This window comes from Colletotrichum aenigma (genome assembly GCF_013390185.1).
Source record: "Colletotrichum aenigma strain Cg56 chromosome Unknown KSG_Cg56_contig05, whole genome shotgun sequence".
Classification (NCBI taxonomy): Eukaryota; Fungi; Ascomycota; class Sordariomycetes; order Glomerellales; family Glomerellaceae; genus Colletotrichum; species Colletotrichum aenigma.
The window spans coordinates 4180896-4207831 of NW_023500911.1; the positions used below are offsets into that span (position 1 = coordinate 4180896).

General features: G+C 54.8%; 7 protein-coding genes across 7 annotated transcripts; 6 read left to right on the forward strand and 1 right to left on the reverse strand.

Annotated features, from left to right (window-relative positions):
• Window positions 1–47: 47 nt before the first annotated feature.
• Window positions 48–886, forward strand: CGCA056_v008759 (uncharacterized protein; the record flags this gene model as incomplete). Its single annotated transcript, XM_037324006.1, has 2 exons — window positions 48–574; window positions 628–886. 2 exons carry the CDS (start codon window positions 48–50, stop codon window positions 884–886), a joined length of 786 nt encoding a protein of 261 aa, XP_037178170.1.
• A 2049-nt stretch (window positions 887–2935) lies between these two features.
• ARB1-1 (ABC transporter ATP-binding protein ARB1) lies at window positions 2936–4915 on the forward strand (the record flags this gene model as incomplete). Its single annotated transcript, XM_037324007.1, has 3 exons — window positions 2936–3538; window positions 3594–4735; window positions 4789–4915. The coding sequence occupies 3 exons, from the start codon at window positions 2936–2938 to the stop codon at window positions 4913–4915; spliced, it is 1872 nt and encodes a 623-aa protein (XP_037178688.1).
• A 3799-nt stretch (window positions 4916–8714) lies between these two features.
• On the forward strand, window positions 8715–15670 carry INO80 (Chromatin-remodeling ATPase INO80; the record flags this gene model as incomplete). Its single annotated transcript, XM_037324008.1, has 4 exons — window positions 8715–9272; window positions 10520–10858; window positions 10913–15458; window positions 15510–15670. 4 exons carry the CDS (start codon window positions 8715–8717, stop codon window positions 15668–15670), a joined length of 5604 nt encoding a protein of 1867 aa, XP_037178689.1.
• Window positions 15671–16655: 985 nt separating this feature from the next.
• Window positions 16656–17826, reverse strand: CGCA056_v008762 (uncharacterized protein; the record flags this gene model as incomplete). The annotated part of the gene is made up of 2 exons (XM_037324009.1): window positions 16656–17047; window positions 17112–17826. 2 exons carry the CDS (start codon window positions 17824–17826, stop codon window positions 16656–16658), a joined length of 1107 nt encoding a protein of 368 aa, XP_037178686.1.
• A 1158-nt stretch (window positions 17827–18984) lies between these two features.
• On the forward strand, window positions 18985–19332 carry CGCA056_v008763 (uncharacterized protein; the record flags this gene model as incomplete). The annotated part of the gene is made up of 1 exon (XM_037324010.1): window positions 18985–19332. One exon carries the CDS (start codon window positions 18985–18987, stop codon window positions 19330–19332), a length of 348 nt encoding a protein of 115 aa, XP_037178687.1.
• Window positions 19333–20558: 1226 nt separating this feature from the next.
• tfdA-3 (Alpha-ketoglutarate-dependent 2,4-dichlorophenoxyacetate dioxygenase) lies at window positions 20559–21620 on the forward strand (the record flags this gene model as incomplete). Its single annotated transcript, XM_037324011.1, has 4 exons — window positions 20559–20714; window positions 20767–21426; window positions 21492–21513; window positions 21571–21620. The coding sequence occupies 4 exons, from the start codon at window positions 20559–20561 to the stop codon at window positions 21618–21620; spliced, it is 888 nt and encodes a 295-aa protein (XP_037178692.1).
• A 610-nt stretch (window positions 21621–22230) lies between these two features.
• Window positions 22231–24251, forward strand: CGCA056_v008765 (uncharacterized protein; the record flags this gene model as incomplete). The annotated part of the gene is made up of 4 exons (XM_037324012.1): window positions 22231–22523; window positions 22571–23025; window positions 23076–23685; window positions 23747–24251. The coding sequence occupies 4 exons, from the start codon at window positions 22231–22233 to the stop codon at window positions 24249–24251; spliced, it is 1863 nt and encodes a 620-aa protein (XP_037178694.1).
• Between the last annotated feature and the right edge of the window lie 2685 nt (window positions 24252–26936).

The window sequence follows — 26936 nt, forward strand, 5'->3', positions numbered from 1 at the left end:
ATGCAGACCGCCGCCTCCTCTTCCGACGACGACGACGGACCGCAACGATGGACAACACACCCCTCCACCCAGCCATAACCACCCTCGCCCCGGACCCGAGCGGCACCCGCCACGGCGCCTTCCTCGCCGCGATCCCGCACAACCGCTCCATGTACCGCACCACGCTCTGCCTGCGTATCGCCTCGCTCCTCCTTGCGCTGGTCATCCTCGGCGGCGTGCTGGGCTCCATGCGCGAGACCGACGACATGTACGTCAGCAACTGGGCCATGGGCAGTCCGACGTCCGCGCTTGCGATGCTCTGGAGCGGCGGCGACCTCGTGGCGCTGTTTGTGAGGGATAGAGGCGTGCGGTGGACGAAGAGCAAGGACCGGCCGCGGAGTACGCGGTTTAGTTGGGGTAGCCCGGGGGGGCATGTGGCGGCGCATTTATTGATTTGGGCGGCGACGGCGGCGACGATGGGGGTTGTGATTAGTGGGTGGTTGTCGTATATGGATTTGGATCCGACGTATTGGCAGGTTGATGAGAGGCAGACGCATACCATGACGGCGTTGATATTCTTCATGTTCTGGCTAATGTGAGTTTCCCTCCTGTGGGTGTTTGGAAGTTTTGCTGATAAGGAGGTTACAGGGTCGTGCACTTTGCGCTGTTCGTCTTCGCGTGCGTCGAGGTCGACAATATCAGGCGGCAGTACTCGGACGTGGTGTTCGTGCCGAGGGGCGAGCTGTGCGAGATGGTCCCCGTGCCGCCGACGAGCGCATGGGAGATCTTCGTGCCGAGGAGGATGATGCTGAGTTATTTTGCGAACCATTATGTGAGGTTTGTGCCCGGGGCGGACGGGAGCGTTACGGTGGCGAGGGATTACAGTAGTCGGCAGGCGAGGTTTTGAGACACCGACGAAGTGGATGATATGGAAAGAGATTTACACTTGGCTTAGCACCAGCCTGAGAGCATCGCCATCGACGATAATGCGTGGCGGCAAAGACCTCCGACCAGACGCATGCGAGGGAACAGACGCAAGAGGTCTTGCTATGCCGCCCGGCCTACGACATGATCGCGGGGCGCGGACCGACGAAAGCAGAGGCGGCCGACAGGTCTTTACCGCAACAACGGGACGCTCGCCGAAACATTCAAATTCAACGACGGCGACAGTGCCCGACGGGAATTCGCAGGCCGACAGATTGTCAAGAATAGGCTCCGCGTCTTCGAAGCGTCGCCAGAGATTCACGAGGGACAAAGCGAATCACGACAGGCGATAGGCAGCTTCGCTGGGAACGATGGACTGAATTGCCCAGGTCGATACTGAGAGAGGACAGGCTCAACTGTCCCGGACCGGAGTGTTGCTGAGGAATTCCTCACAGCGAAGTTGCACTAGTGCTGCCCAGGACGATTATACTGTTGGACAATGCTGGATTGTGCTCAACACCCGGGCGATCCAGCGTAACAAGGATCTTTGGCTCCACGATGAACCAGCCCCGAGCAGTCCTCAGAGGCACCTCCAACAACGAACGATGGACAAGCACTCCCGCGCCCATAGCGTTGTGGTATGGGCAACGACAACTTACCACACGCCACCCGCAACGGCCGCAGTGCCAGGACGAAAAGCAGTGTTGTTACACCGTCAACGTCAAAGCATGGCCTTGACCTCATTCAAACGGTCGTGGTTGTACGCCATTACGACATCCGGAACGATCCCCACAGAAGGGTTGCGTCCCGGTCTAGAGTCACCGCAAATGACCATAGCCTTCTGGATAGGAAGATGGTGAAAACGGCGGAGTGATCAAATAAATACCACAGAATGCGTGTTCAGTAGAGACCATCGTATTTGTTCAGAGGAAGAACCCTCAAGAGAAGGAGAGACGATATATACACACGGAATAGGGACGGGAAGCATCTCATATGGACGGCAGAGCTAATTCCAGTCATCAGCCGGAAAGATACCCAATGATATACGGAATATTGGTCGCATAAAACATTTGAAATAGTATTTACAAGAAAACATACGCTTCGACTAATATCTTTCGTCCATCACCGCCTGCTGCTGACAGTCCCGCCCAATCACGTCACAGGTAAAGTCAGGCGGAGCTGCACGTGACGTGACGTCAAGCCCCATTGGCCTGCTTGTGCTGCAAGTTGCAGCCAGCAGGACAACTGGCAATGCTGATTAGATAAGGATAGCCACATGCTGAGGGGCAACACTGTGAAAGGGTTCACTCGCCAACAGCCTCAGTCGCAGCCGTCGACATTAAAGTGATTCACAGCACATCGTGTCATTGGCCGCCTCGCTATTCACCCAGTCTGCAGCCGAGTCCTTTGCATGCATTGATATTGGTAAAAATACCCGGCGCTTGACGTGGCTGTTTGCTCGAGGAACAGCAGCAGTACCTTGTAGGCCTCAGAGGCAAGGTCGGTACGTATCTTTTGAGACGCAGGTTGGTGCCTTATCGCCTCGCTACCCTATCGGTTATCAGCTTTTTCAAAATTTTGAGTCCTCCTGCCCCACTACCAAGTCGTCAGAACAGCGACCCCTCCCCACCTTTCAGCACTGGGAACCTGAAATCAGCGCTCTCCAGGCTGTGTTTCGCACCGCCGCTCCACGCCCAAAGGACTTTTTTTGCTTTGTCGCTTGGTCCCGTCACCCAGTCAGAGAAACCGTCGAATTTTTTCTCTCTCCTTCTCCTTCACGCCTCTTCCTCCTCCCCCATCCTCTCCTTAGAAGTCGACTTCATCGCCGACTTGACGCTGCGTGGCATTTTCCCATCGTAGTCGACCGCATCATCAGAAAACACACAAGGGTCCCGTGTTTCTCTTTTTTTCCCTCCTGCTTTTCTGCCGGACGACCACGTTCCCCGCCATCGCTTAAAAAAGTAGACGACGACCCCGCCATCGTCATTCATCACCAAAAAACCCCCTCCTCCTCCATCACAACACCGCCATCATGGTTTCCGCCTCCAAGGAGAAGAGACTCGCCGCCAAGGGCGAGAGCAAGCTCGCCAAGAAGCGCGCTGAGAAGAAGGCCGAGAAGGAGGGCGCCTCCAAGAATGCCAGCACCACCGCATCGTCGGTGAACGGCGACGGCGAGGATGGCCCCGCTACCTCTGCCGATAAGATGGACGAGGTCAGCCGCCTCGCCGCCCAGATGGACAAGCATGGCATCTCCGACCGTGTCACCACCGGTGTCCTGGCCTCCGTCCCCAGCAGCAGAGACGTCAAGATCACCAGTGCATCCCTCGTCTTCCACGGCCGCGTCCTCTTCACCGACACCACCCTCGAGCTGACCTACGGCCGCCGCTACGGTCTCCTCGGTGAGAACGGTTGCGGAAAGTCCACCCTGCTCAAGGCCATCGCCCACCGCGAGTACCCCATCCCCGACCACGTCGACATCTACCTTCTCAACGAGGGTGCTCCCCCCACCGACATGGGTGCCCTTGAGTGGGTCGTCACCGAGGCCGAGCGTGAGATGGAGCGCCTGGACAAGAAGGCTGAGCAGATTCTGGAGGAGAGCGGCCCCGAGGACCCCGTCCTCATGGACCTGTACGAGGTATGTGATACTCTACTCGAGAACGACGAATGACCGCCAGCTAACAATCTCGCAGCACATGGACAAGATGGACCCCTCCACGTTCGCTACCCGTGCCTCCCTCATTCTGACCGGTCTGGGTTTCAACAAGACCACCATCCACAAGAAGACCAAGGACATGTCTGGTGGTTGGAGAATGCGTGTCGCCCTCGCCAAGGCCCTCTTCGTCAAGCCCTCCCTGCTGTTGCTCGACGACCCCACTGCCCATTTGGATCTCGAGGCCTGTGTGTGGCTCGAGGAGTACCTCAAGAAGTGGGAGCGTACGCTCATCCTGGTTTCCCACTCCATGGACTTCCTCAACGGTGTGTGCACCACCATGCTTGACATGCGCATGAAGCAGCTCCTCTACTACGGAGGTAACTACGACTCGTACAGCAAGACGAGATCCGAGCAGGAGACCAACCAGATGAAGGCCTACCAGAAGCAGCAGGACGAAATCGTCCACATCAAGAAGTTCATCGCCTCCGCCGGTACCTACGCCAACTTGGTCCGTCAGGCAAAGTCCCGCCAGAAGATCCTCGACAAGATGGAGGCCGACGGCTTCATCCAGCCCGTCATCCCCGACAAGGTCTTCACCTTCCGTTTCGCCGACGTCGAGAAGCTGCCCCCTCCCGTCCTGTCCTTCGACAACGTCACCTTCTCCTACTCTGGCGACGCTAAGGACGACCTGTACCGCAACATCGACCTCGGTTTCGACATGGACTCCCGTACCGCCCTCGTCGGCCCCAACGGTGTCGGCAAGTCCACCCTGCTGCGCCTGATGACCGGCAAGCTCTCCCCCACCAACGGTTCCGTCACCCGCCACACCCACTTGAAGCTCGGCCTGTACTCCCAGCACTCTGCGGAGCAGCTCGACCTCACCAAGTCGGCACTGGACTTCGTCCGTGAGAAGTATGCCGAAAAGTCCCAGGATTATCAGTACTGGCGTCAGCAGCTCGGCCGCTACGGTCTCACCGGCGAGGCCCAGACCTCCCTGATCGGCACCCTGTCCGACGGACAGAAGTCGCGTATCGTTTTTGCCCTGCTCGCCATCGAGAGCCCCAACATGCTGCTGCTCGACGAGCCTACCAACGGTTTGGATATCCCCACCATTGACTCTTTGGCCGACGCCATCAACGCCTTCAGCGGTGGTGTCATCGTCGTTTCCCACGACTTCAGGTATGTTTCTAGACCCATTCCATTTCATAAGCATAATGCTAACCCCGTCATAGACTGTTGGACAAGATCGCCAAGCAGATTCTGGTGTGCGAGAACAAGACCATCAAGCCTTGGGACGGCACGATAGGCGAGTACAAGAACTACCTCCGCAAGAAGATGATCACGGCCGGCGCTGTCTAAGAAGAGATTGTTTCCTACGGTTTTTACGACATCCAAAAACGGAAGGTTTCAGGGGCTGGGTGCCGCATTTTCCCCCCAATCTTCTCTCTTCCTCCTCACAAAGCGGGCGGTTTCTGTTTCTTGTTTTTTATGAAAGGCATAGTAGAACAAGGAAAACAAAAGGAGGGTAGGGGTTCACGACTTGAAATGACTGCTACTACTCTTCTGATTTGAAGCGTGCCGCCGCTGCCACGGCCGCTCATGACCCAGGCCGGGCAACTAGGGAGACGGGAATTGAAGATGAGGCGGACAGCATGGGAAGTATGGAATTGGGGGCAGGGAATTGAAAGATTGGCAAAACCGCGTTTCTTTCCAAAAGGGCGGCTGCCGCCTCTGCATTGGCAAATGGGATAGACAGATATCTGCAGTTGCGAACTTTTTTCTTTTATTCTTGACATTGGGGTTCTTGTTTAGACGACGAGGACAATAGAGGCTTCGGCCATTGATTGCGAATGCACGATGTGAGACCAAATTACGTGGATTTTGTGGTGAATGCGCATGTTATCGGAGTGGTGAAGCTATCACGGGACTTACTAGGAGGTGCGAGACACGAAAGCTAAAATCCGATATGCGCCGACATGAGAGACCTCAACAAAACGGCAATCTGTGAGGTGACGTGTATAATGTTTGCGCAGATGGCTACAGCGGCAAACTTGCGAGATTTAGCAGTGAGTCAGTGGCCGGCATCAGCGTCTCCGCCCCCCCGAGGAGAACTTTTTTCCCTGCTGACGCTGCGTTCTGACGAAATTTTGGGCAGATGCAAGGCGGAGGAGGTTTGATGCACGTGATTTCACGGGGAGACGAGGCCCGGGTGATGACGGGCAGGGATTGCGGGGGACACTACCAACGCGGTTGCGGAGGTGCGCCAGTGAAGCGGTGGTCGTGGGATGAGTGGGGGAAGGGTCTGTTGTTGGACTTGGGAGACGACCAGTTTCGGTGTTCTGTTGTGTGTTGCGTATTACCTTGGAGATTGGGATAGTTGGAATGCCGGCGGCGAGACGTCTTTGCGATTGACGATGTTGGGCAGGGCGATGTGTGACGGCGTGAAGATGCCGATGGAGTTGTGCAGGGCGGAGAGCGATTGATGCACTAACAATTTCCCAGTAGCGCAGATTTCGGATCATAAGGGGTCCTCCCACCCCAAGATCCTACCCCCCCGAACCAACCGCCCTGAAAGGATGGCGTTTCTGGGCCGGGGTGTGCCTGACGTTGTTGGTCGCGGGTTGCTGAGGAATGGGAGCGGTGCGGTTTGCGGTGACCATGACCATCGTGACGGGGAACGAACGGGACTGGGGGAGGGTGATCAACGGGAAGTCGGAAGTGAATTGGGATGCGAGAGAAAAGGGGCCCAGGAGGTGAGATGAGCTGCTGGGGAATCTGGTTGATGGGGGTTCTGTTTTTTTGTTGGTGGAGTGGGTTTTGGGTCGGTCATTTTGTCGCGCCCCCTCACTGCAGAACTTGCTGTAGGTTTGGCGCTGGGAGCAGGTTTTTTGGGGGCGTTGCGTTGTCGTCCACTGTGCATGCAACCATCGCCATCAGCACAAGATGGATCAATGGATCAATAGATCGTGTTGTTTGGGGGGGTTTAAGCTGGGATCCGAAGTTGGTGAAGGGGGATCAAAAGGTAAAAATGAGTGCCAAGACGTGTTGCGACTGTGTCGTATCACGAGTCAATTTGGAGCGTCGACGTGCTCGTATGGCGAGATTTGAGTTTTTGTGATTGCCGAGGTCTTGGGTCGGGGGGAGCGAGGTGAGATTGAGGCCATTCCCAGCGGGTTTTCCGGGGCAGTCGGGACTTTTGGTCGGTGTGGGTGTGGGCGGTGATGAGGGACTCTTGCGGTGGCGGAAGTGATGATCGATTGTGTATTGTCCGACTTGATTCTGTGACGGTCTCGACGTTTTCTGCAGGCTTTGGGGGTTTGTGATGTGCGAGTTGGCATGGGCATTGGCGGTCGAGAATTTGTCTGAAGGGACGGGACGATGGCAGATGGACGGTCAGGAGTTTGGGGGAACTGGGAGAGGCGGCTGAAATGCCTCAGGGAGATGTTGTATGTGAGAAGTAGCTCCTCTGCTAGAAGACGTGGGAAGATACGTGAGAGTACAGGACGCTCCGTCTGGACTGATGTGGGCGGTAGGCTGGACTGGGCCGGCCGGGGCAGGGAAGGTGAAGGGGCGCGAAGCAACCCAAGAGGCTCAGACGTGTGCCGGGATTGGCGGGAGGGCAGGACGCTAAGCCCGACGGAGCAGGGTGGTGGGGTGGGGAGGTGCCTGGTTGCTTTTCTGGCTCCAGTGTCCTGCCTGCTGGGAAAGAGCTGGTAAGGTCCCGGGCCAAGCAAAGACCGCAGCTGCAGGAAGGAGGAGCTGGGGGGTGGTGGGAGAGACGTCCCTTCCAGAAATGGGTGAATCGCGACGGGATCCTCACGGGAGCTGGGAACTGACAGGCAGGAAGGAGCAGCAGTCGCACCTGCTTCGTGAAGAGGAGAGGAGAGAGTGAGAGAGAGGCAGGAAGGACAGGCTGTTTATGTAGGTGCTGCTTCCTCACCACGTATCTCATCCATAATGCAAGAAAAGAAGTAGGAAAAAATGTGAGGAAGGAGGTCTGGTAATAAGCCGACACACCGCATCCTTGGGGAGGCAGCTGCAACAGACAAGGAAGGAAAAAAAACGAGGTTCAATCGCGGTGCATCGACGAGGGCGAGGCGAGGCGCACGCAAGGCGGGAGGTTCGTCGTCGCCCTCGGCCACACACTCCCGTCGTCAGTCAGTCGCAGTCGCAGTCGCAGTCGTCCACACTGGACGTCCAGTCCACGTCCAAGGAAAGGCCAATCCACCCATCCCATCAGTGTCATCTCCCTCCCCCGTTGTCCGCGCTCTCGCCCTCGCTTTCTGTTGTTTCCTGTTCTGTTCCCATCATCTCATCCCCCCATCCATCCCCTTCCTTCCCATTCCCACTTTCTTCCCCTCCGTCCCATTCCTTTTCTTTTCCACCATCTTGACTTGGTCTTGGTGATCGAGCTGCACCATCGTCATCACCAACCACCACCACCTCCACCACCACCACATCGGGGCAGTTTGCAGGGTCTACGGCACTCGAATCCATAGCGCATCCCGTCGCTGAGCTTGACAATCCGTCGATATCTTACCGCCAGCAGCACTGCTTGTCCACCCCGTCGCAGCACAGCACGTCCATCAATAGATATTGCAGTGTGCACCCGCGGATAGCCAAGCTGAAGCTGGGCACCTGCCTCTCTTTCTCGCCTTAGCTCCGAGATCCGCACACACGCACACCAACGCCCAGGTTGCCCACCTCACACGCATTGGATCTCGACACCGACTCCAACCCTCATTGCCACCCGCTTTCTGGCTGCGCCTAGGGTACAATTATCTCGCAACCTCCCAATTCCCTCACCCCGACCTTCGCAATAGCATCACCCATCCTCCCCTCGCCGAACCGGCGCAACAATCGCCTGTCCGCCATCCCTGCACCGGTAACGACGCCAACCAAACACCACACCACCACGTACCTTTTTTTCGCGATCCGCCTCACCTGGCCTGGTCACGTCCTTGTCGAAACCCCCAACGCGTAATCCCATCCTGCTGTCCACCACCCGCCAACTGCACATGGGTCCGCGATCCTCGTTGCAGCAGTAATTCTCCCCCTCTCTCCCTTTCCCTCCCCTTCCTCCCCTTCCCTTCTCCCACATCGCATCGTCGTGCGCAGTTCGTTCTAGGTGCCTCTGCCGCATCGCATCACCTTCACAATGGAGCCGTCCAAAGACTTCCGCTCGACGGTGCTGCAAGCGCCTTCCCGCCACGACGACCGCGACGAACGGGATGACCGCGACCGCCGCAGCCACCACCGCGATATCATGAACCCAGCACCCGGCGGCGCGCGCCATTCGGGCTTCAGCTTGCGATCACCAACCCAATCCGAGTTCCATCACCCGCAGCACTCGTCCTACTCGTCGCCCAAGGCCTCGTCGCACTCCCACCCGCACCACTCCCCGCGATCCCACCAGTCCGGCCTGTCGCATCCGAATCCCCTCTACTCGTCGACGCCGTCTGCCGGCGGGCCTCTTGCGCCCTCATTGCCGGCGTTGGGAGGCAGCGGCAGCCCCGGAGCCGGGCACCACCAGGCGCCTCCGTTGTCGCCGCTGCATCCCCCCAGCGGATACTACCCGCCGCCCGAGTCGCATGCGTCGCGCGAGAAGCCGGCCACGAGCAGCTACTACGACCCGCTGACGGATACCACAAGAGAGAGGAGGGTTTCGGACGCGGGATCGTGGCATAACAGCGCGGCCAAGACGTCGCCGTCCAAGGTAAGAGGAGCTCGATTCATTTGTGTCTGCCTGTCAGTTTTGCTATGGTTGCCCGTCCTTGTTCGTAACAGTAGTCGCGCTGCGCTGAGATGCGATGCGATGCAATGCGACACGCGTGCTGTTGCCGTATGAAAAGCACCTTGTCCTTCGTCACTTGCACCAGCGGCTGTATATCACGTATCATGTATCACTCTTTCTTTGTAAGGCGACAGTTGCAGGTAGGCAAACATACAGCTTGCTGGTGGTAGTGGTGCCGCCGTCTGTGCAGCTGATCGTCCAGTGGCTGTCTGCTTGCTGATGCTACCGGCGCTGCTCTGTGCTGTCGTTGGTGTTGGTGTTGGTGTTGGTGCTGACGCCTTTGTAATCTCTGCTGTCTTTGCCCCATCCGGATCTTGGGAGACGATGGCGCGGGAGTCCAGCAGTAGAGACATGGAGGCGAGAGCAGCATCAGCATCAGCATCAGCAGAGGGATTGCCTGGATGCCTCAATGTTCACGGCTTGCTTCAATGACACCACGCCCTTCCCCGTTTTTTTCCTTATCGTGGGCTGCACCTTGAAAAAGTAGCATCCGCTGTCGGGGAAAAGGTGGTGCACTTGCCCTCTGACGCTCTGTTCGTCTCTCCCCATTCCCCAGTCGTGTAGGTTGTCTGTCGCCTCGTCAGCCGTCACCGATCAACGCACCCGTCCAGTGTTCCAGGCGTGTCAGTCCTTTTTTGGTAGCGGCAGCAAAGTCGCCAGATCCATCCCTTCCACCTCATCAGTGTGAGAGAAGAGTGCTGGGACCTTGCGTCTGGGACCGCGAACCAGGACCACCAAGAACCTGGACGACGCCGCCTCCCCCTTCGCTTCCCCGATCTTCGTCGTTCATTCCCGTCACCACTTCACCCAATCCACCACTCTCTCTCCTCACCACATCCATCATCACTGGACCCGGGCAGACCTCAGACCAGTCACAGCAGTGCTGCACTACACTACACGTCCACGTCCACCACCAGCAACACGGGAGGAGGAACGTGTGCGGTGCCCCCTTCGCAGCCCGTCGCCCATCTCCAAGTTTACCCGAATGAAAATTCCCAACCCAACCCAAACTGGTCCAGCCCAGGACTCAACCCAAAATTCTATTTCTCTTCCTCCCTAATCAAACCAATCCATCGTGGCCTTTTGCCATCCTGCACACTGCGTCTTCCATCTTCCATTGAATCACCCCACCCCCGACTAATCAATTTTTTCTCTTCACCACCACGCAGACCCGCGATCCTTACGGTAATTACTCGCAAACCGAGCCGGCCTCTCGCGACTCCCACCCCTACTACAAGAACGGTGCAGGCTACACGTCTCCATCAGCCGCAAACTTCCCCCCGAGGAGTCCGCGATCAACCACCCATTCCCATCACCAGTCCCATCAACCGCCTGCCGGTTCCATCAGCCCGTCAAACAGGGCCACGCCGCACATGACGTCCCCCAGCCTGCGGCACGCTGCCTCCCCCAGCGTGCACGCCTCTTCCTCAAATGGCGGCCCCGTCACGTCCCTGCCGCCTCTCGGCAAGCCCGAGCCTTCTCCCTTGAAAGCACCAGCTCCCGCCAGCGTAAGCTTCTTATCAATTGACACGCTTGACACGGTCGCGTTCTAACTGTCGCAGACTCCTAGCCGCTCCGCCGACCCCATGTCCTTCTCCAACATCCTCTCGAGCTCCGAACCCATCTCCAAGCCAAAGTCTAAATCGCCCCCGGCCGTCGAGCAAAAAGACAAAGAAAAGGAAAAGGAAAAGGAGAAGGAGGTGGTCAAGTCCGACCCGAAGCCCGACCGTGAGAAGCCTCGCTCTGTCGACCCGCCCGTCAAGACCGAGCGCGAAGCCGAGATTGAGCTCCGTCCCGAGCCCAAGGAGCGCTCCAGCACGCCCCTCGCCCGCCGGGAGAAGAAGGAGAGAGTACCTAGAAAGTCAAAGTCAAGGGCTTCCGATATCAGAGACGCCGAGTCCACACCCAAGACCAGCCGTCGGTCGTCCTCCAAGCTGGAGACCCCGACGCCTCGCGTCCCTGCCAAGCGTCAAGCCAACGGCCAGCCCAAGCAGAAGACGTTGTCCGCAGAGAAGGAGAAGAAGGTGCAGGCTTTGATTGCCCAGCTCGACGCGGAAGCCGACGACCTTGATGATGCTGATTTCGCCGAGGAGCATGCACAGTTCCAGCAGCGCGGCAACAAGCGCCGCAGACTTATGCAGACAAATGACAGCGCTCAGGGTGACCAGCGACGCGAAGAGTTCGCCACGGATATGACCCGTCGGCTGACTGTACATGCCGATCTTGGTAAGCGCCGCTACGATGACATTTACTACGAGGAGGCCATGAACGAGGTCAGGGAACGCGAGCTGTTTGCCGAGAAGGAGCGCAAGAAGGACATGCAGCGAAAGCGACGCCGCGAGAAATCCATGGCCGTCACCATGGAGCAGCAGAAGCTTGCCCTCGAACGCGCCCGCCTTGCCGAAGACGAGACCGAGAAGCAAAAGCACCTGAGGGATGCCGAGCGTGCGAACAAGAAGGCGCAGCAGACAAAACTCATTCTGCAGAAGGGCATCAAGGGACCCGCTCGCAACCTTGTGGAGCTCAACCTCGAGGGCGGCACGATGGCCACCTTCCAAGCATCCGACATGGAGCCTGGCACGAAGCCGAAGGGTAAGGGCCGCAGCGGGCCCAGGCCGAAGAAGTCCAAGGAGCAGAAGCAGGCCGAGAAGGATTCTGCCGAAGCCGCACAGGCTGCCATCGACGCCGGCGAGGAGCTGCCTGCCAAGGAAGAGGGCAAGATCCGCATCAAGTTCAACAAGAAGTCCAAGGATAAGGATAAGGAGAAGAACAAGGACAAGGATCTGGACGAGGCCGATATCGAGATGCCCGACGGCGAACTCGACGGCGACGAGGAAACCATTGTCGAACCCGTCGAGGAGAAGAAGGGCAAGAAGGAAAAGAAGAAGAAGGAGAAGAAGGAAGACAAGCCCGAGGAGCCACCCAACAAGGACGCCAAGTTCGAGACCAAGGGCTTCCTTCAGATCTACGACCAGATTTGGCGCGACCTGGCCCGCAAAGATGTCACCAAGACCTACAAGCTCGCGGCGGAGTCTTACCAGACCAAGGCTTCGAACCTCAAGAAGACTGCCATTCTCGCTTCCAAGGAGGCCAAGAGGTGGCAGCTGCGCACGAACAAGGGCACCAAGGACCAGCAGGCTCGCGCCAAGCGTGTCATGCGTGACATGATGGGCTTCTGGAAGCGCAACGAGCGTGAGGAGCGTGATCTCAGGAAGGCTGCTGAGAAGCAGGAGATTGAAAACGCCCGCAAGGAAGAAGCAGAGCGCGAAGCCGCCCGTCAAAAGAGGAAGCTCAACTTCCTTATCTCTCAGACCGAGCTCTACTCCCATTTCATCGGCAAGAAGATCAAGACGGACGAAGTCGAGCGCAGCACCGATAACCCCGAGGTTGCCGCCGGCGAGAAGAAGGCCGCGACCGATGAGAACAAGATGGACGTTGATGAGCCGACCGGACCTCTTGGCGCCAAGGTTACCAACTTCGAGAACCTCGACTTTGACGAGGAGAGCGAGGAGAACCTGCGCGCGGCTGCCATGGCCAACGCTCAGAACGCCATTGCAGAGGCGCAGAGAAAGGCCAGAGAGTTCAACGAGCCCCAGGGTCCCGATATGGACGAGGAGGGCGAGATGAACTTCCAGAACCCTGCCGGTATGGGCGACGTCGAGATCGAGCAGCCCAAGCTCATCAACGCCCAGCTCAAGGAGTACCAGCTCAAGGGTCTCAACTGGCTCGCCAACCTGTACGAGCAGGGCATCAACGGTATTCTTGCAGACGAGATGGGTCTCGGAAAGACTGTCCAGTCTATCTCCGTCATGGCCTACCTCGCCGAAAAGTACGACATCTGGGGTCCGTTCCTTGTCGTCGCACCCGCCTCCACCCTTCACAACTGGGAGCAGGAAATCCGCAAGTTCGTGCCGGAGTTTAAGATTCTCCCGTACTGGGGCTCTGCCGGCGACAGAAAGGTGCTTCGAAAGTTCTGGGATCGCAAGCACTCAACGTACAAGAAGGAGGCGTCCTTCCACGTTTGCGTCACGTCGTACCAGCTTGTGGTGTCTGATGTTGCCTACTTCCAGAAGATGAAGTGGCAGTACATGATTCTCGACGAGGCCCAGGCCATCAAGAGCTCTCAAAGTTCCAGATGGAAGAGCTTGCTGGGCTTCCACTGCCGAAACCGTCTCCTGCTTACCGGTACTCCCATCCAGAACAATATGCAGGAACTGTGGGCTTTGCTCCATTTCATCATGCCGTCACTCTTCGACTCTCACGACGAGTTCAGCGAATGGTTCTCCAAGGACATCGAGTCGCACGCTCAGAGTAACACCAAGCTCAACGAGGACCAGCTCAAGCGTCTGCACATGATCTTGAAGCCATTCATGTTGCGTCGTGTCAAGAAGCATGTCCAGAAGGAGCTCGGAGACAAGATTGAGGAAGACGTCTACTGCGACCTCACCTACAGACAGAGAGCCATCTACAGCAACCTTAGGAACCAGATCAGCATTATGGATCTTATCGAGAAGGCTACTGCAGGCGACAGCGACGATTCCGGTACTCTCATGAACCTCGTCATGCAGTTCCGAAAGGTCTGCAACCACCCCGATCTGTTTGAGAGAGCCGACACCACCTCTCCGTTCTCCTTTGGGTACTTCGCCGAGACAGCTTCATTTATCAGAGAAGGTAATGAGGTCAATGTGGGCTACTCAACGCGCAACACCATTGAGTACGACTTGCCTCGGCTCCTCTGGAGAGGAGATGGCCGCGTCAATAAGAGCGACATCAACAACCCCAAGGCGGGATGGCGAAACAAGAACCTGCAGCACATGATGAACATCTTCACCCCGGAGCACATCAAAGACAGCATGGAGGGCTCTGACAACTTTTCATTCCTGCGCTTTGCCGACACTAGCCCGAACGAGGTGTACAAGGCCAGCCATCAGGACATCTTCACTCGCGCAGTCGAGCTGTCCCAGAAGAAGAATCGTTTGGGCCACATGAATGTTGCCTACGACGAGCCCGAGGACATCAACTTCACGCCTGCTCATGCACTGTTCCAGATCAAGGAGCGCAGGAACAGGCAGCCTTTGGTCGACATCACCGAGGAGGGTATCCTGGCCAACCTGATGAACGTCGCCCGCAGCGAGTACTCCGAGAGTGGATTGGGTCGTCTGGAGCAAGCTGGTCGTCCTCGCGCCTCAGCGCCCCCTATTGAGGTCAGCTGCTGCAGCCGTGGCGCCGATATTGAGAGGGAGAACATCATGTTCAACATGCCCATGCGCAAGAGCTTGTTCGGCCCCACCATTCACGAAGAGCGGGCGATGGTCACGGAGAAGATCCCGATCGAGCGTTTCCCGCCCCACAAGCTGTTGCCTGCCCCCGACAGCGAGAAGAGAAAGTTCACCAACATCGCCGTGCCATCCATGCGTCGCTTCGTCACGGACAGTGGCAAGCTCGCGGTGCTCGACAGGCTACTTACTAAGCTTAAGGCCGAGGGGCATCGCGTGCTGCTCTACTTCCAGATGACTCGCATGATCGATCTCATGGAGGAGTATCTGACCTACCGAAACTACAAGTATTGCCGTCTCGACGGTTCCACCAAGCTCGAGGACAGAAGAGATACGGTTGCCGACTTCCAGACTCGCCCCGAGATCTTCATCTTCCTGCTGTCCACCCGTGCTGGTGGTCTCGGTATCAACCTGACGTCTGCCGATACCGTCATCTTCTACGACTCTGATTGGAACCCTACAATCGACTCGCAGGCCATGGACAGAGCGCACAGACTGGGTCAGACTCGCCAGGTTACGGTGTACCGTCTCATCACCCGCGGCACCATCGAAGAACGTATCCGCAAGCGTGCTATGCAGAAGGAGGAGGTGCAGCGTGTCGTCATCACGGGTGGCGGCGCTTCTGTCGATTTCTCTGGTCGCCGCGCTCCTGAGAACCGCAACCGTGATATTGCCATGTGGCTTGCGGACGACGACCAGGCCGAGATGATTGAGCGTCGCGAGAGAGAGCTCCTCGAGAGCGGCGAGCTCGACAAGCCGCAGAAGAAGAAGGGTGGCAAGCGCAAACGAGTGGTCAACGAAAACCTTAGTTTGGACGAGATGTACCACGAGGGTGAGTTTTCTCCCTTTTCCCTTGATCCTCAACATGCTAACAGACTTCCAGGCGAGGGCAACTTCGACGATCGCAACGCAGCCAACGGTACTTCAGGTACGGCCACGCCCGTGGCAGAGCCCGACGTCAAGGGAGCGAAGAAGCGGCGCGTGGGCGGCAAGAAGGCCAAGACCTTGAAGCAACGCCTCGCCGTCGCGGACGGCCAGGTCTGAGACACCACCTGACACGATAGAGAGTCAGAACATTCGCTTTTTGCAAGAGACAGCAAGAATACGGGAAGGGATTTGTGGATCTGTAGCAATATGAAATCGGACGGAAACTACTATGCTAGGCGCACAAATGCCTGGCGTCGGAGGGGCGGGGTTTACTATGCGGATTTGCATCAAGAGACGAACAGTGGCGGCCGAAAGCTTGCTGCGTCTTGACTGTTTTAGACTTTATTACAAAAGCTTCTTTGTGTGTATTCTTTCATTGTTATCTTTCCGAGGCTCCGGGTTTTGGCGGTTGTTTACGCCCTAGACGTTTGTCTTTAGAGGTTCGTTGTTAACGCCTCGATGGATGGGATCTTATGTTCGAGGTTGAGGTTGAAGGCGAGGTTTTGGGTGTACGAGGCGTGGGATGTATTATTACCTTTAGACAGTGAAGGTCGCCTCGAGAGTTTAAGTGAAGATCATGAGTGCCTTGTGGTGTGTGACCTGGCGTGATGGCTATTGAAAGGATGGATAGAGTGATGGCGTCTCGCTGTGACCGTATCTTCGGGTACTTTCTTCTATGGGAGTTGTTGATCTCTTCAGGAATGGTGTCCCAGAAGGCGAGGATATGGTTGATCTTGGTACGCCGTTCAATACCGCGACGCTCCGATAGCGAAAATGCTGCTTTGTGGGATTGACGATGACGGGTAAGACGTGGTGACTTGGGAATGGTGACAGGGACATGACAGATTTGCTGTGCTGCAGAGGGGGGAGTTGTGTTGGACCAACTGTTAGGCCAAAGCATGGGGAATCGGTTTTGTTGTATAGGTATGAAGCACGGCGACTTCCTAAATTAATGGGTTAAACACGCTTCAACGCCTGCCATAAGACTTGTTTCTCTAAACACTGAAAGAGTACCGCCACCCGCTTCAAATCAAACCCAATGCCTGTTTTCGCTGTGCCCCGAAAGCATGTGACGTCCTCTGCTCTCGTATATTCTCAAAAGCTACCGGAAGAATCTGCTCAGGGCTTTGAGGCCTGTCCGACTTCGTTGCGTCGCCTGCGAGCTGTTGCTTTCGTCCACCGTCAGACCTTCTTCTAGTTGTCTTGCACCTATGTTATTCGACTGTATTGCCTTGGGAACCCAACAACTATCCCGACTGCCTTGATTTCTGTGACTAGCTATCGAGTTTCTACCTTGCGCTGTTCCAGTGCTGACGTTTGCCTCAAGATGGGGCTTTCTGAGTTCGTCCCATAACCTTTTTCGCAAGTACTCCTGGTGTTGTTTCGTTGCTCGAAGTGCTTCGTCAGGGATTCGCGAGATAGTGTCGCGGATTTCGTCTCGGCGTGCGCGCTCGCGCTCGACTTTCTCGGGGGTGAAGGGGTTGTCTGACTTAACTGGAAGGCCAAGGTAAGTTTCAAATTCAATAAGTTACGTCTACATGTCGGGGGGGGGACTTACTGTCGTCCAAGTAGCTGTCCGACAGAGAACGAATCTTCTGTTCGCATACCTCTGCGAGAGAGATGCCATAGATGCCGAGGCTCGCGGTGGACTGAAGGCTTTCTGATGATCCGATGCGGTCCTCGTAGCGACTGAACACATCATGCTCATCGAGTAAGGCGTTGCTGAGTATCGCATCGACAGGCAATCCTTTGATGACGTGAAAATCACAGCGGATTGGTGCTTCCCCGTAGGCAAACTGCCATTCTGCTTGAGCGATACCTTTTGTGCGTACCCGTGAGCCGTCAAGAAACTCAACCAGCGTCCGATGACGGTCCTTTCGGTGGACCTTTAGACCTAGTCTGCGGGCATGTTTGAGTGATATGGCCATCACGTCTGACCCCGTGTCTGGCACTGCGAGACATTCGCTGCCGTTGATGTGGCCGCCTAGAACGTCCTGTTCAGCGCCGATAAGGTTTAGCGATAGCTGTGCTAGGCAGTAGGACATTGTCTTGATTCTGTGAGCGTAGTCCGTCATTGTTCTGGTGGCTTTGAGAAACGCGCTGCCCAGGACCAGGTCCCGAGTTGCCCCGGGCAAGATGCTGCAGAGGAGGTCGTGCTTTTCGTTTTCACCGTCGAAGCTGAATGCCAACTGGACCTGGCCGGGTGACATCACCTTGGTGCCGTTAGGTAGGGTCATCTGGCCTTGTGTGTCGGCTATGGGGCTTAGACCCATCGACGTCAATCTCTTCTCGGATATCAAGTTGAAGCAGGATCCTGTGTCTGGAAATGCCACTACCGCCGTGTCGTTAAGGCTTGCATCCACTTCAAATGTCACGCCTTGTTTCATCGGCATCCCTTGCCCACGAAACAAATGCTTTGGGGTCGTCGAAGGGCTCTGTCTGATGACTGAGGCTTGAAGAAGCTTAATCGTCGGGAGCATCGGCTGGAGCTTCCGGGAGCATCAGCTGCTGCTGCTGCTGGAGCTCTCGCAAGATCTCTCCCTGCCAATACTGGAGCTTTCGCTGGAGCAAATCGTCGTACCTCCTTTGAGAGTGCAATCTTTTGAGACGATCCATGATGAGCTCCCCCCAATTAACTTCAGAGTAGTTGATGACTTGATAGATTCTGCTTGTAAGGTCCTCGAGTAGGGGGGACCGTACTACTCCACGCTTGTCATAAAATCGTGGCCCCAGTCTTCTTGACAAGCGTTTTTTCTTGTAATATGCGTTGTTCAGGATATCCCATCCGGGCACCCCCTCCTTTTCAGCCCACGTTGGTATACTGATGACATCGCTCTTCATTCTGTCAAGGCGCAGACGAGTTTTGCATTGGATAGATGATCGAAATTGGGAAGAGTTGTGCAGTCGCAGCTACTAGAACAAAAGTGCTGTTGTGGTGTGACTCCCGAGTGATATTGCAGCGAATGATGTATTTCACGAGCGAGCACGAAGATGTAGAAAAGAGTATTCACGACTGAAGCTTTTGTTCCGAAAGGCTAGGATAACTTCGCTGCAGCTGAAGTAAATGAGTCGTGGCAACTCTTCGTGGCCAGTGTGGCAGTGTGGAGGAAGAAGTTGAAGCCCGACTGATCTACAGGTGCATGTTGGGTTTTTAGGGAGCGGCCAAGGCAGACAGACGACTTACTAAGACGTGCTGACTGCATTTCTATGTCCAAGCCTAATACATATGATTGGCTTTCTTACCGCAAGCCTTGTAGCTGTCGGGCGTATTCGCAAAAATTCTCTTCTGTAAGCGGCATGACGCACGTCAGCTCGGAACTGTGCTGGTGCGATTTCTGACCCCTCCATGTCGACCAGGTTTGTGTTGAGGAAGTTTCGAGCCCACCCAGTAGGGGTTAGTCGACCAGATTTAAAACTTCCGCAAGTCAACGATGCGCAATGATGACGATTTCGAGAGGCACGGCGGCTACCTGACCGCAGCCTCATGGCTGGCGCGAGACGTTGACAATGAAACCCTTATTTTCCGAAAATTCGACACGCTGTCCGCTGCGAACCTCCTCTACATGCAGAGCGAGATTCTCGAGTTGGGAAAGCGTCTCGAACATTTGCATTTTACTACCGTACACGGCGACGATATGGATTTGAAAGATGCCGCGAGCACGTGGGAGACGCTCGTTGAGCAGTCCCGAGCAGGCACAACGAGCTTCCGGGAGGATGCCAAACAAAGAATGAATCTCATAAAAGAACTACGCGAAAGGCTTCGCGAAAACCGTAATTAAAAATACCCCCTCTGTATGTAGCTAGTTGCGAGTTACTGAGTTCCAGGTATAGATGAAATGCTCCTGTTACAAAGCCAGATTGCGCAACTTAAGCACCCCGAAAACCGCCCATTGGCCGCTGTACGACATTTCTTCGAAAAGCCTCACCACATATTAGGTGGTAGGGCGAAACAGTTTCTGAAAGATCCCACTGATTTAGTGACTTTGAAAAATCCCAACGATGTGGACTACCTGTCCAGATTTCTTCAGCGTCACTGGGTAACAGAAGTAAGCTCAATTACACTCTTCTACCTTTGACCACAGTGAGCCTGACAAAGTATTGAATAAAGAAGCAAATATTTGGCGATGGCGTCAACTATTTTGCCCGTTTCAATCAGCGTTCAATAACCGTTACCGTCAACTTGGTGACTCTTGTTACGGCTGTCATCTTTCTGCTGGGACCCATAATAGCATTGAACTTTGTACAGAAACGCACGCCGAAACTCGTTCTGATTTCAGTTTTTGCTATCCTCTTTGCGTCGAATATCGGCCTCATCACGACGGCCAAGCGAGCAGAGATATTCGCTGCCACAGCCGCGTAGGTTCAATTCCCTTCACACCTTTCCACCAAGAACAAGCCTTGCTGCGTAAATGATAATGCCCACGAATCTCAAGTATGCTGATGCTGAATCACGCCAGATACGCCGCTGTTTTGGTCCTGTTTGTTAGTAATGGCGAGCTGTCTAGTCAAGGGACTTCCGCTTAGCATTCCACCTCGAGAATGTTGTCGTCTATCTTACTGTCGTCGTTGTCGCCGTCGTCGTTGTTGTCGCCGTCGTTACCGTTATCCCTACGGTCGCCGTTCTTCATAGTAGCAACACAGGAATCATAGCCGGACAGGCATTGGGAAATAAGGCGGTCTTGCATTCCCACATGTTCATTGGATACATGGATATAAGCCAGTTCCCCCGCCTTCACTGTCTGTACTGTGTTCCCGATGACGGTATCACTGTGTAGGTAAACCGTCCAATCCCGCGGCAAGGGACGGGCTTCTTGCCATCGGCCTTTTGGCTACTTGGTGTTCCAACTCCAATAAGATGAACTATCCAGATGGTTCACTGTCTATAAAAACATCTCTAATTCCCCAGCCAAACTCCATCGCTAGTGCAGCAGCCTCTCCAAAAAGCGCATTGTTCGACGATTTCACTTCTTTACATATATCACTTCGTCAACTGAATCCAAACACCATGTCGATTACATCCACGCAGACGACCACCGCCGCTCTCGACGCCCCCCAAATCCGGGAGCTTAGTCCAGGCTTCAGGGTGGAAGTCCGAGGGCTCCAGTTTACGCCGCGCGTGAAGGAGCAGAATTTCAAGCTCATCCAAAATCTCGTCACCAAGGTATACTTTCAAGATGTCTAGTAATTGTCTGCCATCGCTAAGCATCATATAGTACGGTGTTGTCGTACTCCGCAAGACTGGACTGACTGACGAAACTCACATCGCTCTTGCCCGCATGTTCGGCGATCTCGACGACGTCAAGCCCTACAACAAGGCCGGTCGCGCCAACCGGCTCAAGTACGACGAGCTGTTTGACGTAAGCAACATGGAAGCTGACGGCTCGCCCGTTGACCCTAAGAGTCCGCGGGCGCAGGCCAATCGAGGAAACTCCTTCTTTCATGTGGACTCGAGCTTCAACCCGCGAAGAGCGGGGTACTCGCTTCTGCTGTCGCATGAGCTGCCGCCGCCGGGTGTTGGTGGCAATACGGAGTTCTGCGATACCAGAAAAGCATGGGATGACCTCGATGACGACTTCAAGAAGGAGCTTCTGGAGAAGAACTACGTTGCGTGCCATTCGATCCTCCATACGAAGAAGTTGGCCGCGCCGAAGCATTTCGCGAATATCGAACCGGCGGATTATCCGATGGCACGGCACAGACTCGTACAGAAGCACGAGAGGTCCGGCCGGATGAACTTGTATCTTGCGATGCATATTCATCATATCGAAGGCCTTGGGGCGGAGGAGTCAAAGGAGCTGTTCGAGAAGGTCTTTGAGCATGCAACGAAGGATAAGTACCGCGTCATGGTGGAGTGGAAGGATGTCGGAGACCTAGTGATTTGGGATAACACGGCGACGATGCACCGCGCAGTGGGAGGGGGGTTCGCTTACAAGTACAGGAGGGACATGAGGCGGGCGACAGTGCATGATGACAGTAGCCAGGCTTGGGGGCTAAACGAGCATACTGATGTGAGGCAGGGGTTGCCGTGAAGGGCCTGTGGAACTTTGAGTTCGACTACTTGGCATGATTGCTTTCACGATGTAAAAATGATACGATCTCTTGTGTCTTCGAAATCTTTATCGTTGCGGCCCACGACCGTCCGCATCCGCCCGCTACCGTCCCTTGCCGCCCGTTGCCGACGGACGTGCTTGGACACCACTACTTATTACCGACTCGGACCGGCGACATCCAAATTCTGAGCTGAGTGGAATTCGTTACCACTTTGAAAATATCTGAGCATTCCAATAATGACACTCGGGACGGGAAAGAGATCTTACCGGGCTTGCGTCAGGTGTCGCAGTCGCAAGTCAAGGTGTAACTTGTAAGAGAGCCTTCGGGGAAGCCGAGTCGTAAACGCCGCTAATCTGAATCTTAGCGAGGGGGTAGGAGAGCCCATGAAGCCTCCATGCGTATCATGTTACTACTCCGGAAGTAAATGTATCATACCGGATCGTGGACGGTCTCGGAAGTATGCAGTTGAGCGTGCCGATGGTCCCTCAATTCAACAGGCCGAAACTCAAAACCCATCGCCAAGACTTGCATCGTCAGCGGTCTGTGATGAAAACTTGATCCAGCGGGGGCAAGAGTCTGGAGAAGCGAGTGATGAGGACATGCATGAAGTGGATGAGAACACCGAGATGGGACTTAGGAATCCGTCTGATGCACTGCATATCCTGACACGATCTGGGTCTGCTATATCCGGAGAAAATCGTCCCAGGGGAGGTCAACAGTACGTCCTTGATCCTGACTATGCGGAACATAGGTCAGTAGAGTCTGGCGAAAACTCGACAGTAGGTGTCAGCCATGTTGCGAAACCAAATCACTGCGATCGTGACAGCTCTTTTGGGAAACAGAGATCAATTTTGGACAACTACGAGTTGACGCAAATCGGCGTCGTTCACCCGGACGAAGTTTCACAGCTTCTCACAATGTAAGTTAGGAGACTGTGGTATCATATGTGTCCTGCTGACTGAAAAGATATGCACGGGAGTACCATCCCTTTTGCCCCTTGGTACCAGCCCACCTCCTCGGATCGTCGGCTTTGGAACGTATTCGTAGGGTTGACTTCTTCCTCCTAACGGTCATCCTCACGATCGCATCCAGAGACTCAACGAAACATTCAGTTGTTCATCGGTATTGTTGGAATCTCGCTCAGAGTCTGCTGCTCCAAGTTCTGCTGGCGGTTCCTTGGACTCAGACTCCTCGAACCGTTGAAGGTCTCTTACTGCTGTCTGAATGGCTGCCTCATGTTGATAGTAAACATTTGACCTCTGGAAATCCGAAGGACGTCTTCAGAGAGGGGAGAACTACATGGTCTGTAGTTGGTCAGGCTGTGAGACTGGGATACGCTCTTCGCCTGGACCGAGCCGCTTTCAGGGGTAACGGCAGCAGCACCTCTCGGAATCAGGATCAGAATCGGCTCATCTGGATGTGTGCGTATTAATCTCATCGTTATGATAGAAAGATGACTGACTAACAACAGTCACTTACATCGCTGATCGACAAATATCCGTCCGGCTTGGCCAATCCTTCTGGTCTCGAAGCCCCTCACTCTCGTCGAACTTCACCGCTAAAGACTTTCCCACTCTCCAATCAGCGCCTGATACAACATCTGAAGACTATGCTTCGGTCTTACAAGCCAACTTGGAACTAACTCAAATTCTGCACAACGCACACGCGATTCTATACTCCTCAACTGAAAGGACACTGTCGATGATTCATGAGGGAGATTACCCTCGATACCTTGACGACTTCATGGAGTCGGCTACGCACTGGGACTCGCGATGGAAGGTCCTCAAGGCTTCGCCCAATCTAAGGGCTGCTCTAAGCTTGCTGTATGAGTATGTGTGCTTGTACATCAATGCCTTCTCATTTCATGCCGTTGTGACACGGAAATTGAGGCCACGAGCATCAGAAGGGCAGAGAAATGCTGGAAAGAGATGTATTACTTCGTTCTTCCCTGAAGGCATCACGTCCTCTCCAGATGCAAAGTACATAATTGGAGCAACGAGCGCTGCGAAGCGTTTGTTAGGTGTCATAAACGAGCAGGACCCAAAGCACACGCTTCGGTATTTACCGTCTCGGTATCACCTGTAAGTTGCTTTGATTTTAAATCTCCATGTGGAAAATAAGCACACTAACCGATGGGTTCAGGTACGGCTTGTATGCTGCTGTCTATTTGCACAAGGCCATGGACGCAGACACAAGTCAGGGAACCACTCAGAAAGAAGAGGTCACCAGTCTGGCCCAACGTTTCATCGCTGCTCTGGAGGAGGTTTCATCGGCAGAGTCACACATTTTTCATGGATACAGCGATCTTTTGGAAAACATGTGGACTTCCAGAGGGTTAAAAAGAGCGGCCACTGCTCAACATCACACTGCTTCATTGGCAACGCTGGTGGCCGCCACGAACCCCAAGGCGGCCCCGCAAGAGCCCCATCATTCTGGCGCCGACAGTGTTGGTGTATTTGGGTGGGAGGATAGTATGTCCGCATCACAATTTTCTCATCAAGCAGGTCTCGAGGGCGATACACCGGACTTCGCGTCCTTTGAGAGCTATCTGTTCGGGTCGCTGTGGCCGGGGTTGGCGAGTGTTGGTGAGCAGGGAACTCTTGACCAAGACGTTCAATTCGGTTTCAATTTTGACAGCGGTTTCTAATGTCGTGTTTCTGCGGCGGGTGCCAGGGGCCACATTAGCTTGAGATCTGGTCGTATTACTGGTCACGCTCTTGGCTATCATGTTCCGAATGTGTTGGCAACGAGTTTGCAGTGCTGCCTACACATGAGCTTCAGCTTTGCCGACTAGGCGGAGAACTTCTCAGTCAATTAAATATCATTTCATTCTGTCGTCTCCGTCGTCGTTGTACTCCCTGCCGTCTTTCACATGATGGTTTCTGTCATGTTTTTGGTTTTCATCGACCCTATCGTCCTCATCATTCACACCCATACCATCAACGTTCTGTGTGGTAAAACTCACGCAATCTTCTCTTGCTGCGGTAGACCGACGATATCCACAGTGAAACCACTAGATATGCATGCAAATGACTCAGTGTGTCATAACTGGGACCATCAAGTCCAATGAGCTTCGGATTGGCGCGCGTTTACTCTGTTGGTCGTTGGTGTTGGTGCGGCCGAGGGCCCTTGTCGTACGGCTGAACTTGGAACCAACTGGAGGAGGACTGCGCCGCCTCCAGGCCGCTGTCGATGCAACCCACACGAAATTGAAAGTGGAATAACCCTCTGGAAATGAGATAGCCGGCGGGCATGCGATCCCCAATTGAGACATCCGGCCGCTGCAAAATGTTGAAATTGGTGGAGGGGATGGGGGTGTGAAGACTGTGTTCAGATGGACAATCATAAGGGGGACCACCTGCTCAAGAAATGGACGCCATACCCTGATGTAACTTCTTCTACATTTCTTACAGTAACCGGAGCATCCGTTCAATTAGCAATGAAGATCGCGGTATGTGTAGCCATCTTTTCAGTAAAAGCACTGCCTAATTTTAGACTAGGAATATTCTCATTGTGAGGAGGACCCCGCAGCTGGTTCTGCGGCAACTCAGTCATCCTCAACGTCCTCAGCCAACTTGAAACCTCGAACTTTCTCGCCTGCTTTCCTCGACCCAGAAGATGAGGAGGGGAATTCTAGCCCTGGACCAACCAAATCCGACCAGTCGTCAGCATCATCATCCGACACCGAACCGAACCTGTCACCGACTCCTGCAAGAAATGGCATGTTCATCTTCCGTGGGTCAACGCCCTCGGACCAAGAAACGAAGACACCGGAGACTACGAGAGGAACTGCGATTTCTCCGGCAGGTCGGCCCCAAAGCGGGGCTATAGCGCTCGACTCAGCTTCCAGGTCATCGACCAGTCCTATTAGAACACCTTCCGTGTCGAGTGTCACTCTATCCACTGTTTCTACCGATGGTGGACACATTCATCGTCAACCCAGTTCATCGAGGGCCAATCGTACACGAAGCACTGCAGAGATTGCGGCAATCGGGCCTCTTCTGAATGAACTCACACTCGATGGCGGCTCTGAAGAGTTAGGAATGGCGGAACTTCAACAAGCTCTTCCGTCTGTCTCCGTCACGGCAGAAAACCAAGAGCCAGAAGCAAGTTCCCCCGTTTCCGGGCTTCGACAAACGTCCTTGAGCCCACGCCCGCCTCGTCGATCACGCAGGGTATCAAGAACACATCAAGCTCCTCACGACGTAAAAGACGAAGAGCTGCCTACTGATCGCTTTCACCATCCGGACGTGCAAAACGCGTTTATAGAAGCGAAGACGGTCATGTCTCGATTGGCTCGGGTTCTGGGAAGCAGTCCACTCCACATTGATCCGGACTCCGCCATCAAGAGGCTGCATGAGCGGGCCAAAGAGCTGTCCCGGTTTCAGTGCCCCCCGACTCGTACCGTCGGCTTTGTTGGAGACTCAGGTGTCGGTAAGACATTGCCCATCTAACGGGGAACACCGCCTGCAGCTCACACATATCAGGTAAAAGCAGTCTATTGAACTCTCTCCTACATCAGGAGGGCCTGGCAAGAACGGTAGGCATCAATTCTGGAAAGAGGCTAAGGTATTCACTAATGATTTTACAGAGCAATAGTGGAGCGGCCTGTACTTGTGTTGTCACGGAGTATCATTACGACATGAGGGATGATTTTCAAGTTGACGTGGAGCTGTTTACTCAACACGATTTGATGGAACAAGTCACTCATTTATTGCAATCGTTCCGCAGATTTCACTTACATGCAGAAGAGATGACTGTAGCAGATGGGCTTGAGGAGGCTAAGGAGCACGCCGGTGTTGCTCGGGACACTTTTCGAGCCCTGTTCCGAGGGCGACTCGAAAACGAAGACTTCCTAACAACAGAGCCGGAAGACAACGTGTTGTCGACCTTCAGACGTTGGCTTCAGGATGGCGTTCCAGGACTCGGAGGAACTCACAACAGAAGCTCCAAGGAAGGCTGCTCGAACTTCTTAATACAACTTACATCCGAAGCGCCTGGGGCTCAAGGCCCGGCAATCTGGCCCTTCGTACGAAAGATCAAGTAAGGAGATTCTTTGCCATAACAGGTGGTGATGGATCCTTGCTCATAGGTCACAGGGTATTTCTCAACGCGCATATACTCAGCAAGGGACTGGTTCTTGTAGACCTTCCTGGTAAGTACACCACCACCAAAACTCTGATAACACATAGAATAACTCATGCCCTGATTAAGGACTCCGAGACTTGAACTCTGCGCGAAGAAGCATTACAGAACGATACCTACTCGAGTGCGATGAGGTATTTGCCGTATGCAATATCGGCCGCGCGACGACAGATGTAGGCGTGGCGAG